This window comes from Cervus elaphus, chromosome X (genome assembly GCF_910594005.1).
Source record: "Cervus elaphus chromosome X, mCerEla1.1, whole genome shotgun sequence".
In the NCBI taxonomy this organism is placed as follows: Eukaryota; Metazoa; Chordata; class Mammalia; order Artiodactyla; family Cervidae; genus Cervus; species Cervus elaphus.
In genome coordinates, this window is record NC_057848.1 from 80,024,307 (window position 1) to 80,039,707 (window position 15,401).

Genomic DNA, 15,401 nt, shown 5'->3' on the forward strand with positions numbered 1-15,401 from the left:
GGAAAGGTGTTAGCTATTCATTTCTAGTAAATCCAATTCCAGTAGCAACACATTCTTGTCAGGAGAGCAGAAGAATTGACCTCAAAAACCAAATCCTATTCTCTGGTCACAGATCACTGAACTCAGAAAGTAAGTGGATAATTTCTCCATCACCTTACTTCATCAAAGTGCATCCTTATTTTAACCTAGCTATGTTTCTAGAGAATTCCTCAAGCTTATTTTCTTGACCCCCTTCCCTACCCTCAATTTCCCCACAATAGATCTCTTAACTATGAAGAGAGAGATTTTTGAATGTTATTATTAGTTTTTACTATAAGAAGTAATGAAATCACTGCCAGTGAAAGCCAATGAAAAGTTTTTAATAAAAAAAAAGGTTTTAATAATGCCTAAGACTCCCCTGTTGTCTATTATGTTGCTTAGTGAACACTGTCCTCTTAGAACTCTTAGTACATATCCCTATTATATAAAAGAACCAGGGCACTAAATGCCATTTAGTGACTGCTCTACCTCTTTTGCATTTGCAGATCTTGTATGCTTTTCTGTTTTTGCAGTATGTCTTTAAGGACTTTCAGCTCTTAGGATCACACCTTTAAAGTGATTCTTAGAATGATAGTTGTGATGTTTCAATTGGATACAATATGATGCCCTTGTGAGGTATTCTGGTCATTGATATAACTCTTCAGCTATGTATTGTGAAAACTAAACAAAAGAGTATAAAAAAGTATAAGTACTAAACTGAGACTACTAAGACTTAGTAATATAAATTTTTATTCTTTTGCTTAATTGAAAACATTTTCTCGGCAGGAATGCAAGCCAAAAATGTGGAGAAGCATCATAATACAGAAAGGAAATGCTCTTCTAATACAGGAGGTTCAAGAAGAAGATGGGGGAAATTACACTTGTGAGCTTAAGTATGAAGGAAAACTTGTAAGAAGAACAACTGAATTGAAAGTTACAGGTAAGCATTAGTTTTACCAAACCGTAGCAAATGAGATTTTAAGTATAATTTGGTACAGGAAGAAAAAGTTTCCAAACACAGAGTAAATTGCTGTGACTTTAGCATTATCTACAAATGAAATAGTTGTGAAGGTCACAATTAATAAGTTGTGGTGCTAATCTCTATGTGGATTCAGTTCAATCGCTCAGTCGTGTGCAACTCTTTGCGACCCAATGAACCACAGAACGCCAGGCCTCCCTGTCAATCACCAACTCCTGGAGTCCACCCAAACTCATGTCCATTTAGTCGGTGATGCCATCCAACCATCTCATTCTCTGTCTTCCCTTTATCCTCCTGCCCTCAATCTTTCCAAGCATCCAGGTCTTCTCAAATGAGTCAGCTCTTCACATCAGGTGGCCAAAGTATTGGAGTTTCAGCTTCAACATCAGTCTCACCAAAGAACACCCAGGACTGATCTCCTTTAGGATAGACTGGTTGGATCTCCTTGCAGTCCAAGGGACTCTCAAGAGTCTTCTCCAACACCACAGTTCAAAAGCATCAATTCTTCGGTGCTCAGCTTTCTTTACAGTCCAACTCTCACATCCATACATGACTACTGGAAAAACCATAGCCTTGACTAGACGGACCTTTGTTGACAAAGTAATGTCTCTGCTTTTTAGTATACTCTCTAGGTTGGTCATAACTTTCCTTCCAAGGAGTAAGCATCTTTTAATTTCATGGCTGCAATCACCATCTGCAGTGATTTTGGAGTCCAGAAAAATAAAGTCAGCCACTGTTTCCACTGTTTCCCCATCTATTTGCCATGAAGTGATGGGACCGGTTGCCATGATCTTAGTTTTCTGAATGTTGAGCTTTAAGCCAGCTTTTTCACTCTCCTCTTTCACTTTCATCAAGAGGCTTTTTAGTTCCTCTTCACTTTCTGCCATAAGGGTGGTGTCATCTGCATATCTGAGGTTATTGATATTTCTCCCAGCAATCTTAATTGCAGCTTGTGCTTCATCCAGCCCAGCATTTCTCATGATGTACTCTGCATAAGTTAAATAAGCAGGGTGACAATATACAGCCTTGACATACTCCTTTTCCTATTTGGAACCAGTCTGTTGTTCCATGTCCAGTTCTAACTGTTGCTTCCTGACCTGCATACAGGTTTCTCAAGAAGGCAGGTCAGGTGGTCTGGTATTCCAATCTCTTTCAGAATTTTCCAGTTTATTTTGATCCACACAGTCAAAGGCCTTGGCATAGTCAATAAAGCAGAAATAGATGTTTTTCTGGAACTCTTGCTTTTTCGATGATCCATTGGATGTTGGCAATTTGACCTCTGGTTCCTCTGCCTTTTCTAAAACCAGCTTGAACATCTGGAAGTTCATGGTTCACTTATTACTAAAGCCTGGCTCGGAGAATTTTAAGCATCACTTTACTAGCGTGTGAGATGGGTGCAATTGTGTGGCAGTTTGAGCATTCTTTGGCATTGCCTTTCCTTGGGATTGGAATGAAAACTGACCTTTTCCAGTCCTGTGGCCACTGCTGAGTTTTCCAAATTTGCTGGCATATTGAGTGCAGCACTTTCACAGCATCATTTTTCAGGATTTGAGATAGCTCAACTGGAATTCCATCACCTCCACTAGCTTTGTTCATAGTGTTGCTTTCTAAGGCCCACTTGACTTCACATTCCAGGATGTCTAGCGCTAGTTGAATGATCACACCATTGTGACTATCAGGGTCATGAAGATCTTTTTTATACAGTTCTTCTGTGTATTCTTGCCACCTCTTCTTAGTATCTTCTGCTTCTATTAGGTCCCTACCATTTCTGTCCCTTATTGAGCCCATCTCTGCATGAAATGTTCCCTTGGTAGCTCTAAGTTTCTTGAAGAGATCACTAGTCTGTCCCATTCTATTGTTTTCCTCTATTTCTTTTCATTGATCCCTGAGGAAAGCTTTCTTATCTCTCCTTGCTATTCTTTGGAACTCTGCATTCAAATGAGTATATCTTTCCTTTTCTCCTTTGCTTTTTACTTCTCTTCTTTTCACAGCTATTTGTAAGGCCTCCTCAGACAGCCATTTTGCTTTTTTGCATTTCTTTTTCTTGGGGATGGTCTTGATCCCTGTTTCCTGTACAATGTCACAAACCTCTGTCCATAGTTCATCAAGCACTCTATCATATCTAGTCCCTTAAATCTATTTCTCACTTCCACTGTATAGTCACAAGGGATTTGATTTAGGTCATACCTGAATGGTCTAGTGGTTTTCTCCACTTTCTTCAATTTCAGTCTGAATTTGTCAATAACGGGTTCATGATCTGAGCCACAGTGAGCTCCTGGTCTTGTTTTTGCTGACTGTATAGAGCTTCTCCATCTTCAGCTGCAAAGAATATAATCAATCTGATTTCGGTGTCAACCATCTGCTGATGTCCATGGGTAGAGTCTTCTCTTATGTTGTTGGAAGAGGGTGTTTGTTATAACCAGTGAGTTCTCTTGGCAGACCTCTATTAGCCTTTGCCCTGCTTCATTCTGTACTCCAAGGCCAGATTTGCCTGTTACTCCAGGTGTTTATTGACTTCCTACTTTTGCAATCCAGTCACCTATAATGAAAAGGACATCTTTTTTGGGTGTTAGTTCTATGTGGAATATGGGCAATTAATTTAGTGAACATGGTACCAGCTGCTGCATATCTATTCTCCACTTTTATGTAAGGTCCTAAACTCTCAGGGTATCACTGATGATTACTAAGCATTACAGGAAAGATATGCTGGGACCACTTTAGAATGTGGACTTAACCCATATGTGGAATCTCCTTGTAAGTTGAAGGCTGCCTCAGAATGAGGCGCTGTTGGGCTCTTGGAATGAAATCATCTTGGACTGAATCCAAAATATCATTTATACAGAATTTCTCATAAATGAGTGTTGTTACTGTGAGGTTCTAGTGATTCTTAATTGGAGCAACTCCAAATGAATAGCATGTACATATGTATTATATATATATATATATATATATATGTAATACATACATACACAATGGGCTTCCCTGGTGGCTTAAACAGTAAAAAATCCACTTGCAGTGCAGGAGACATGGGTTTGATCCCTGGGATGGGAAGATCCCATGGAGGAGGGCATGGCAACCCACTCCAGTATCCTTGCCTGGAGAATCCCCATGGACAGGGGAGCGTGGTGGGCTACAGTCCATGGGGTCACAAAGAGCCAGACATGACTAAGCAACTAAACACAGCACATGTATTTAATACCTGAAGTACAATTGAAGTGTAAATTAGTAATCTTCTCATAATGGAAGAAAAATACTGATAAAATTATTACCTGGTAGAGAATATTAGAAATTGATTATCAGCAAAACGGAGCAAAACCTAATACCATAAGTTAGCCCTGACAGTGGGTGTGATGGACCTTAAGAAACTGTGACAAAAAGTCCACCTACTATAGTTCCTGAGCAAGTCTGGACTCATTTGCTTCTTGAGAGTCCCTTGGACTCCTAGGAGATCCAACCAGTCCTTCCTAAAGGAAACCAGTCCTGAGTGTTCATTGGAAGGACTGATGTTTTAGCTGAAACTCCAATACTTTGGTCACCTGATGTGAAAAACTGACTCATTGGAAAAGACCCTGATGTTGGGAAAGATTGAAGGCGGGAGGAGAAGGGGACGGCAGAGGGTGAGATGTTTGGATGGCATCACTGATTCAGTGGACATGAGTTTGAGTAAACTCCAGGAGTTGTTGATGGACAGGGAGGCCTGGTGTGCTGCAGTCCATAGGGTCGCAAAGAGTCAGACACAACTGAGCAACTGAACTGAACTGAGCTGGACTATTGTCCCTGAGCAAGTCTGGACTCACTTTCTTCTTCTTATATATGTTTTAGATGTGTGTATGTATGTAAGAATTTACATACACATTTTTGTATTGTGGATACAATTTGAGCCATGGTAAAATTTGACATTATCCAGAAAAGTGTTAATATTGACTGCAGTGATTAATTTATGAGCTAATGTACTTGAGCGTTACCCATTTAACTATCTAATGTTGACATCAACTAGTTAGTTATAGCGTATTCTCATTAATGTTAGAAATACAGATTTTCTTCTACAGTTTTTTTTGTTTATGTCTAGCTAGCTGACTTTTGGGGGATAGTGTTAAAATCAGTCTACTAAAAATGATACTTGCTTAGTAAGTTCATTTCTATGACTCATATATTTAATTAAGTTTTTGATCCTTGAGAGTCAACTAGTTTCTTTTTCATCTTTTTCTAAATTCTGAATATTAACAAATGTGTAAATCTATATTTTTATTAAAACTTTTATATATACATACTTTATAAAGTATGCATATGTAATAATCATTCTTAGTTTATAAAGTACCTCCTGTGAAGGTTTGAGTTATTATTTTGATTAGAATTATATTTTGCTTCCCCCATGAGCCTTCAAAATAACTACCATATCAGGTCAATCCCAAATAGCAAAGATCTGCTTCTGTTTAATTTCTGATTTCCTCAATATGAACTAGACTTCTGCCTCATGCATGCAGAAGAATCTATCAGAGGCAGTTTTACATCATCAATAAGTGACCTGACCATGCACAGATTCTTGCAGTATCATCACTTTAACCAGAATCACAAAATTCTTATCAAATGCTTTCAGAACACTTCCATTTGGGAGTCATTTAGTAAACTTTGTCACGTTCTAGTGTTTGGCTTATATTTTAAGTCAGACCAGAATAAAGTAAACACCAAACCTCTTTCATGCTTTCATCTATTGGATTATGGTGACAGTATATTTGTTTCTTTAGTTTATTTGTAGATTCTGGAAAATTTGAACTGGAGCTACTTATTTGGGGTGTCTTATAAGGTGTTAATTCACTTACCCTAAAATTTCAAAAGAGTTGAACTAGGGATTTAAAAGTTCACCTGAACTCTACCTCTCAGAGTTTTTCAGATTTTAATGTGCATCAGAACCACATGAGAAAACCCAGGGGTGGTAAAATTGAGACCCCTTAATTACAGATTCCCATTTATCTCTTCCAGATTCTAACATAGTACATCAGTGAGACTGGAAATTTAACTTTCTGTCCTGGGGACTCTTTTGTATGCCTTTCAAGGATCATGCTTTGAGAAATGTTAGCTGAGGGAATGATGCTAAAGAAGTCAGTCACAGGTTTGATCCCCTTGTAAGCATGTTAGTTCATACACACACAGACACACATGCACACACACACATATACCCCACAACTAATTTTTATAGGCCCCAAATGGTTTCACTTAAGCTCCTAAGAGCTGTTATTGTTGTAGCCACGCATTCCGGGAAACAAAGTCACTCAGAAGGACAATGCAGATAGTGGAGTGCAGTTTATTACACCGGTGGGCCCAAGGCAGAGTCTCCTCTTAGCCAAGGACCCCAACCAGTTTTTGTGAAAACCTTATATACCTTAAGTATAACCTCCCCAAATTTTCTGAAACTAGTCTGAACAAAGGAAACCAAAGATACAATCAAAGTTAACTTGTGATTCATATGCCTTAAACCTAGGCAGTTAACAGTGGACAATTATCAATAGGGCTGTGGTCATACCCCAATAAGCATAATAGAATTTATGATTCTATTTGGTTACACAGATACTTAGGGTATTCTTTTAGGCAAGAGTCTAGCTACAAGCTCTGGGGCTCTTCCATCTGGGGGGGGGGGTCTGGTTTTCCAGTTGATATGTCGTTTCCACAGATACTGGGCATATAGCTCAAAGTCCACAGTCCAGCCCAAGATGGAGTCCTGTTTTCAAGATGGAGCATGTTCTGTCTGTTTCCTCCTTCATTATGAAAATAGAGTTTTGGTCACTAAGGAAAATCTGTCAAGGGAGGGTGAGGATAAAACCTCAGACACTGAAACAATAATTTATTTATTTTCTATTTAAATAAAAATGTACCTTGTATGTATTACATACTAGAAAAAAATAATTCAAACTTATCCTTGAGCCATTGTTCATATAATAAGATATCAAGTTGATGTATTTATTTACACACTTCAAATGTTATACTTGACATAGAGAAAAAAATGGCTTCTTGGTTTGGAAGTTCAAGAGGTTGCTCTGTGAAGATTTATTTTTATTTGCAATATTGTCTAATTGTATTAGTCTTCCTTTCCTTGATTAAAGAGGAATTAACAGATTATCCTCTCATATTTCAAAATATAATGCTGGAATTATTTAAAGAGTAACCTGCTCATACTTGTTTTGAGTTTAGCAATATGCAAGCATGGGCTAGGAATTTTAATACAAAATTCATAAGATTGCTTAATTACAAAATCATGTAGATAGAGATTTTTAAGATTGTGTATTGCAACTATGCAAGTTTTAAGAGATGAATTTCTGACTGTTTTTTAAATTTATAAATCTGAGAAATATTTCTTCAGTGAAACAAGTGTTCTCTTAAAGTCTATTGGTGTTACTTGCTTTAAATAGATCAGTTATAATTTTCAATACAAAAGAAGTTTTCATAAGATTTATTTAAATAATCAGCTGTCCTACTGCATTTTAGTAGGGTTTTGTTAAAATGCAACTTTTCTGTAATACTTTTAATATTTAAATCATAGCAGACTTGTACAGTGTTATTATAGACATTTCTTTTTATTCTTCTGGAGGCTGCAGATAAATAGGGAGTGGTTTTACAACATATATAATGTATATAATACTGTATTTAGGTCATTTGCCAAAGATGCTAACAACTAAGTTTTCCACAGTATATTTCAGGTGGTTTTTGCTAAGGTTTTTTTTTTTTTTTCCCCTCTATTGTCACACTGAATTTTGTGCAGAAGGCTAGTCGAAGTGATAAGGAGAGAAGGGAAGGTTGATTATATGAGAATGTAAAACAGGTGATAACAGAAGAAGGAGAAGAGGAGTGGGAGAGGGTGAGCAAGATAATGGACTGTATAAGTGTGTTCACTCCCTCAGTTGTGTTTGACTCTTTATGACCCTATGGATTGTAGCCTGCCAGACTCCTCTGTCCATGGCATTCTCTGGGCAAGAATACTGGAGTGAGTTGCCATGCCCTCCTCCAGGGGATCTTCCCAACCAGGGATTGAACCACATCTCTCGCATCTCCTACATTGGCAGGGGGATTCTTCACCACTAGCGCCACCTGGGGAGAAGGAAATGGCAACCCACTCCAGTACTCTTGCCTGGAGAATCCTGGGGACAGAGGGGCCTGGTGGGCGGGCTGCCGTCTATGGAGTCGCACAGGGTAGGGCAGAACTGGAGCGACTTAGCAGCAGCAGCGCCACCTGGAAAGCCAGGTGGACTAAGGATAATGGACTAAGTGAAAGCGAAAGTCGTTCAGTCTTGTCCGACTCTGCAACCCCGTGGACTGTATAGCATTCTCTAGGCCAGAAAGTGGAATGGGTAGCCTTTCCCTTCTCCAAGGGATCTTCCCAACCCAGGGATTGAACCCAGGTCTCCCACATTGCAGGCGGACTCTTTACCAGCTGAGCCACAAGGGAAGCCCTATGGGCTAAGGTTTCCTATTATAGTAAAGGAGAATGTCTGCCCTGAGAAGGTCAAAGACAGTCATAAATTACAGGAGCTCCCAAAATGAACCCAAGCAGGAAACCAACACTAATTAACTGTATTTAGAATATAATTCACCCTTCACCTGATAAATCATTCACAAATACATTATTTTATGCAGTGTTTTAGAAATGCATATTGACTATTTAGGATAAACATTAACCTGTTCTCTGGGGAAATATGCAAATGATGCCTCTACTCCTGATTCTTTTAAACAGCTCTAGAGTTCCTGATTTAAGTAAGATTCTTCGGTTATTAGGGATAAGAGATTTCTTAACCCATTGGTGTCTGAATGTCATGTTTGGAAAGAGAGGTTTATTCTATGAATAGGTTACAAAGATTTGCTGCTAGATTACTATAAGCAATAGCAGCAAATCAATCTGGACATACAAAACTTGATTAAATTGCAAACTGGAAGTCTTTGGTGAAGATTTTCAAATCCATGGCTTCAGTAAATGCTTTTAATTTCACTTTGCAAAGTTAAAACCAACTGTAGTACATTGTTGCAGATGTCAGTTAGACTGCATAGCCTGTTAGAATAATCTTCCTTTGGTGTGGAGAATGGCATCTATTTACACATAGACGAAGTAGTTTTGCATCAGATTTGAAAACAGACTTTTCCTGAACTCTGGCTCTTTTATGCCTCTATTGTTAATCCTGAGACCCTGGGGTGAGAATGGTTTTAGGAAAAACAGTGGCATTTAAAGATTTGGTGGAGAGTTGGGGGAATTTAAAATGTGGAGATTCTGACTGAGTGATAATAATACAACAGGAGAAGTGATCTCTAAGCCAACAACTAAGTAATCAGATTAGGGGCCCCCAGAAATTTAATGTCTATTGACAGCTCACCATGTAGCAGACATTGTGCAGACATTCATTTTCTCATTTATTCATCACAACAACCATATGAGAGTGGATATTATTGTTTTCCCCATTTTATAAAAGATGAGACTAAAACATAGAGAGGTGAACTTATGTCCCAAGGTCACATACTTTGTAATGGGCCAAGTACAGATATGAATCTAGGTCTTTCTAACTCTCAAATATAACTTTTCAAACATTGCCAAACACTAACCAATTTCATCTATCAATATGTATTATGTACATTGAAACAGATGTCAAAATAGTGATCACCTTGTGTACCATTCTACTATGATGTCCTTTTTGGACATTAACTGTTTGGTCTTCAATAAGTCCCTGGTTTGTTGTAGCCACGTGTTCTGGAACACAAACTCACTCAGAAGGACAATGCAGATAGTGGAGTGCAGTTTATTACACCAGTGGGCCCAAGGCAGAGTCTCCTCTTAGCCAAGGACCCCAACCAGTTTTTGTGAAAACCTTATATACCCTAAGTGTATGTGCCCAAACCCACCACCCTAATTCCCTGAAACTAGTCTGAATAAAGGAAAAAGAAAGATACAATCAATGTTAACCTGTGATTCATATGTCTTCAGCCTAGGTAGTTAAGAGTGGACAATTATCAATAGACCTGTGGTCATGCCCCAATAAGTGTAGATAGAACTTATGATTCTATTTGATTACACACATAATTAGGGTATTCTTTTAGGTGACAGAGAGTCCAGGTATGAACCCTGGGACTCTTCCCCCTGGGGGCCTCGTTTTCCAGTTGGTATGTTGTTTCCATAGATACTGTGCATATAGCTCAAAGTCCACAGTCCAGCCCAAGGTGGAGTCCTGCTTTCAAGATAAAGCCTGTTCTGTCTGTTTCCTCCTTCAGGTTGAATTTAGATAACCCCAGAAAGAATACACTTGACATTTTGGAGCCTAATCCTTATCTCTCAGTGAGCACTTTAGATGAGATCAGTAGTAATGGTGTAATTAACTCAGAATTTAGGATGATGCCAGGATAAAAACAAGGAACAGTGTGGTGCCAGGAGAAATAAGAATATACAGAAGATGGAATTTTCCAAGCTGTATGTTTTGGTGCCATATGACCCTGTTAATAGAAAATCCATGTTGAGAGAAAATGGAATCCACTAAGATTCATTGTAGTTATGGCAATTATTTCAAGTTAGTTATTCTCCATTTAATCAATGGAGAATAGTATAGTTAAACAACATTGATTCAGTATGTAGAGAATAATCATCACATAAATCAGTGCCTACTCTGTGCAGCCAGGAGTGTAAGATCCAAGTCTCTAATGTGGTTCTTGAAGGAGATGGGTAGAAACAGAATTATGTTTCCTTTGAAATCTGTGAAAACTTTAAATGTGTTCATTAGGACAAATAGTAATTCTCCAACTGTATTCTATGGAGCTCCAATTCTAAGAGATTTTAGTAGTTATTTTTGGGAGAGAGAAAGGAAAGGAAGAGAGGGGGAATACAGAGAGGTTCTGTAGCAATGTGTTAATCTGCTAAGTCAAAGTTATATAGCTTTTCTTTTTGCAAGGCATTTCGAGGCATCTTATTGCATATAATAGTCTAATATGTATTATAATTTTATAAAACTTTTTCTAAATAATTATTTAATAACTTAAATAATATGTTATTATTATGTTAAATTAAATAATTATTTAAAAGTTTTTCTAAATAATTTTCTAAACTTTTAAGGCTACATAACCCTTCTTCCCCTGGTTGAGAGTATCTGAGAATGCTGTTTCATAGAACAAACTGTAAAAAAAAAAAAAGCTAAGTGAGTAGTCAAGTAAGTACCTAGTCTATTGGCATCCCACTGATGACTGTATCAATATAACAGTTCCAATAAGATACTTAACAAGCATTAACTTTATGTTACAATTATAATCTTATTTTCTGTTGTTTATCTTTTATGTGCTCAACTAGTCTCTAAGCTCCTTAAGGACAGGGATTTGTTGACTAATTCTTTTCCATGTCCCCAAGTGTTGAGCACATAGTAAGTACTCAGACATTATGTGTAGCGTGGATGGGTTGGGTGTTTATTTCATCGATGAGTGCTTCAGTTGGGTACAAATAAGACAGCTTTATAGAGAACTTTATGATTTCCAAACAGTTTCCCTTCTGAGACCTCATTCTGTTTCTCACAGAACTTTATGGAGTTGGCAGCAAAGAATGTTGTTGTTATCATTATTCATATTTTTCCACAGAGTTAATTTTTTCAGCTCAGAGTGTTTAAGCCATTTGCCCTTGGCTGGGAGCTGGTGAATGGCATAGCGAGGACTAGAACCCCTATCTTCTGATTCCTAACACAATACTTTCCTATCCTACCCTACTGTCCATAGTCCCTTAACCCTGGGTTCTGAGCCAGAAGAAAAAGAGATACACCCCAAGGAGAACTCCAAAGATGGTGCCTCAGAGCTCAGGTCTATGGTATTCTGTATTCTGTGCATGTGCATGCTCAGTCACTGAGTCCTGTCTGACTCTTTGTGACCCGATGGACTGTCAGCCTCCTCTGTCCATAGGATTCTCCAGGAAAGAATATTGGAGTGGGTTGCCATTTCCTTCTCCAGGGGATCTTCCTGATCCAGGGATTGAACTCCTGTCTCCTGCATTGCAAGTGGATTCCTGCATTGCACACAAAGGTAGCCCACGGATCCCTGAAATAACCTGTTATTTTAAATACTTATTTGCCAATCCACTGTTTTGGCTTTCAGAAGAAATAGCTCTGATTCAATTCCTTCTATAAAAGGAAAAACATATAATGCTAATGGCTGAATCTAAGCCAGTGAAGGCGAAATCCCCTAATCAATACTTAAATACTTCTAGCAGCCAGGAAGGTCATATACCTGAGTGACTGTGTGAGGCCACAGGGAGGGGCAAGTTGGGGAGAGTCTTAGCAGTACCAACTCAGCCCTATCTGATTGCTGTTATATGAAATTAAGGACCCAATGCTGCTAGGCTCCCTAATTTTTGAAGAGATGCTAGAAGTCTGGATTTTTGTGTGAAAATCCCTGCTTGTTGAGCACTGTGTGGACCAAATAGAACATTGTAGTAGTAGTAGTGTTAGTAGTAGTCACTCAGTCATGTCTGACTCTGTGACCCCATAGACTGTAGCCTGCCAGGCTCCTCTGTCCATGGAATTCTCCAGGCAAGAGTACTGGAATGGCTAACCATTCCTTCTCCAGGGGATCTTCCTGACCCTCCAGACAGGGATTGAACCCATGTCTCCTGCATTGCAAGCAGATTCTTTACCATCTGAATCACTAGGGAAGCTCAAATGAAATATGTCTGTAGGCTAAATTCTATTTGGAGACTGCCTATTCGTGACCTTATGACCTTTGCCTTAAAGGATTTCACTCAGTAGCACCTTTAAACAAGTGACTGACTGTGTGGCTGGTGCAGACTCTGCTCCCTATTTCCATCTCCAGGAACAAGTGGGGAAAAAATCTTTAAGTGGTTTGGGGAGCAGTTAACAGACTAACTGGGAATAGCACTCAGAAGTTATCCTAATCACAAGATCCAATAGACTGGTCAATCCAAGTGGAGAGTGAAAGGCACAATTTATGGATGTAATACTACAAGAGGGGTATTGACAAATTGATTACCTTCCAGAGAAGAGCGATTTAGATGATGAAGCAAGTTGGTCTCAAATGTTTCAGATAAATGAAGGGCCCTGGGGATAAAGCACCCACCTTAGAGCTGGCCTAAAGCAGTGGCATGTGAAGCACAGAGGGGAACAAATCACTGGTGTGTGTTCTCTCTCCTTCCTGTTCCATATGAGCAGCCAGTTAGCATGCTCTGAATGTCAGTATCCTGATTATCATGTGAGAATATATCTCATTTATACCTTTTGTGTGACTTAATGAGGAAACACCTCAGCAGTCAATAGTTCTTGGCTACATTAAGGGAACTTTCACATGACTGACTGTGCATTTCATAATTGACTGGTTTTTTTTTGCAGTCACAGGTGCACAAGTCTTATGACCCAAACCGGCTTGCAGCAGCTCCTTTGCCTTTCCTCCTAGGCCTCCCTCTTTTCCTGGGTCACCCTGGCCTTTCCTACCCTACCCCACCCACCCTGAATGACATCTTTTCCCCTCTCCGGCTCTTTTATTTGTCCTCATGTCCTATCTTCTTTGTATCCCATCTCCCCAGACCCTCACTTTCTGGTGGGGTGAATCTAATATTTCAATGAAATAAATAATTCATGACTGCTTATGGCCAAAACGTTTCCCTTCTAAGCAAACATATTTGCAAGTTAATAGATACTTCAATCCTGTAACTCACAGGCATGACTAATAGTGGGAATTTCTGGCAGCTTTGCATTGCTTGTGGGGGGCCTTTCCCAGAGTGCCACAATTCATCCAGCAGGTAGCTGTTTGCTCCTTCTAGAAACAAGGTCAGTTCTACTCATGACCTTGGGGGACAAGGAGGAAAGAAAAAGCCTACTTAGACTTAGTGGAAAGGAGGGCCTTGAATCAGTCTAAAGAGTGATTTTTTTTTCCCTTCCTCTTCTGCCACTCTTATTTTGTCTCTCCTTTCTCTCCCTTATTTCCCTCCCTTTGCCTCAACCTACGACACAGAGCTGGGGCTTCCCAACTGGCTCAGTGGTAAAGAATCTCCCTGCCAGTACAGAAGTATGTAGGAGATGCAGGTTCAATCCCTGGGTCAGGAAGATCCCCTAGAGGAGGAAGTGGCAACCCACTCCAGTATTCTTGCCTGGGAAATCCCATGGTCAGAGGAGTCTGGTGGGCTATACAGTCCCTGGGGTCACAAAGAGCTGGACATGATTGAGCAACTGAGCACACGCGTGACACAGTGCTATCTCTTAACCCTATTAGTGACAGCCAGGTTCAAAGAGATTTCTAGTCGCTGTCCTAGGAAAATGTTTGTGTCATGTGTCTATGCCCTACAGGGAGATGAACGAACACTGTTAAACTGTCCCATCAGCAGAAAGACACTTCTGTTTCTCTGCACAGTCAAGGACTGTGACAACATTCATTCCTGTGGGATTATTTCACAAGTAGCTGTACAAGAGACAAGCTCGGAGGGCTAGAGGTGAACAAGTTAGAGCATGTGGCTGCAGGATGTGGCAAACATGCCCAGTCTAGGCCAGTTCTGCTCCAGTGGCTCTCTTCCAGCACCTGAGGTGATCAATGACTCCTTGGCTGACTTTTCTGATTTGAGTTAGGGGCACAAGAGGGGGTTCTTTGGAAGGAATTGTCTTATGACTCTTACAAGTATAGGTATCTGAGATCTGTAAGCACAGATTTCCCTAGTTCCATTATGTTCACCTGTGAGATTCTCAGCTACCTTGCTCTCTGCTAACTGAAATCAGTGGTTTGAGAAGTCTGAGAATATTCTATCAAGCTACCCTTGTAAAGGGATAAAGACTCAAAACTTGATATGGTGGGACATTAGCCATGAACTGGATTCAACAGAGTAGAGTAGATGCTCAGAGAATGCCCACTTACTGGGTCAGGCGTGTACTTTACAATCAGTCAAATTTCACAACCTTAAAAGGTTGGTGATAATTACTTACTCCAACTAATATAAATAAATGAAAAAGAAATGACTGATACATGTTGATGTTTGGTAGAAACCAACACAGTACTGTAAAGCAATCATCTTTTGATTAAAAATAAATAATTTAAAAAGGTTGGTGATATTATCTTTATAAGGGAAGAAATGGAGCCTCAGGATATTCATCTATGATCACACAGCTAGTAAGTGGTGGGGCTAGAATTTTAATCCACTTTTGTTCTAAAACCTTGCTGTTAAAGTAACACGATGGAGACCACTTGCATGGCTCTTGCACGCAAGAGTGCTCCATAAATGCCTTTAATTGCTTACTTTTCTGCTTGTTTGCCTGCTTCATGCCTTTATACCCTTTGCCAGAAAACATTTGCACTTCTGGAATTCTTCCAAGAAGTCTTCACAGATTAACTTCATTTTACAATCACCTATTTCTTTCTCCTAAGTTCCCCTGGCAATTTAGTAAAAGTTTTCACCACACTGATGCTA

The 15,401-nt window shown here is 39.3% G+C and overlaps 1 protein-coding gene across 1 annotated transcript in view; it reads left to right on the forward strand.

The window, feature by feature from the left end:
- The window catches only part of IL1RAPL2 (interleukin 1 receptor accessory protein like 2), a 1,284,763-nt gene that overhangs the window by 736,245 nt on the left and 533,117 nt on the right, over positions 1-15,401 (forward strand). Inside the window, exon 5 of the mRNA XM_043897204.1 lies at positions 805-958. Within this exon, the coding sequence (XP_043753139.1) occupies positions 805-958 (154 nt within the window). The remainder of the gene's footprint in view (positions 1-804; positions 959-15,401) is intronic.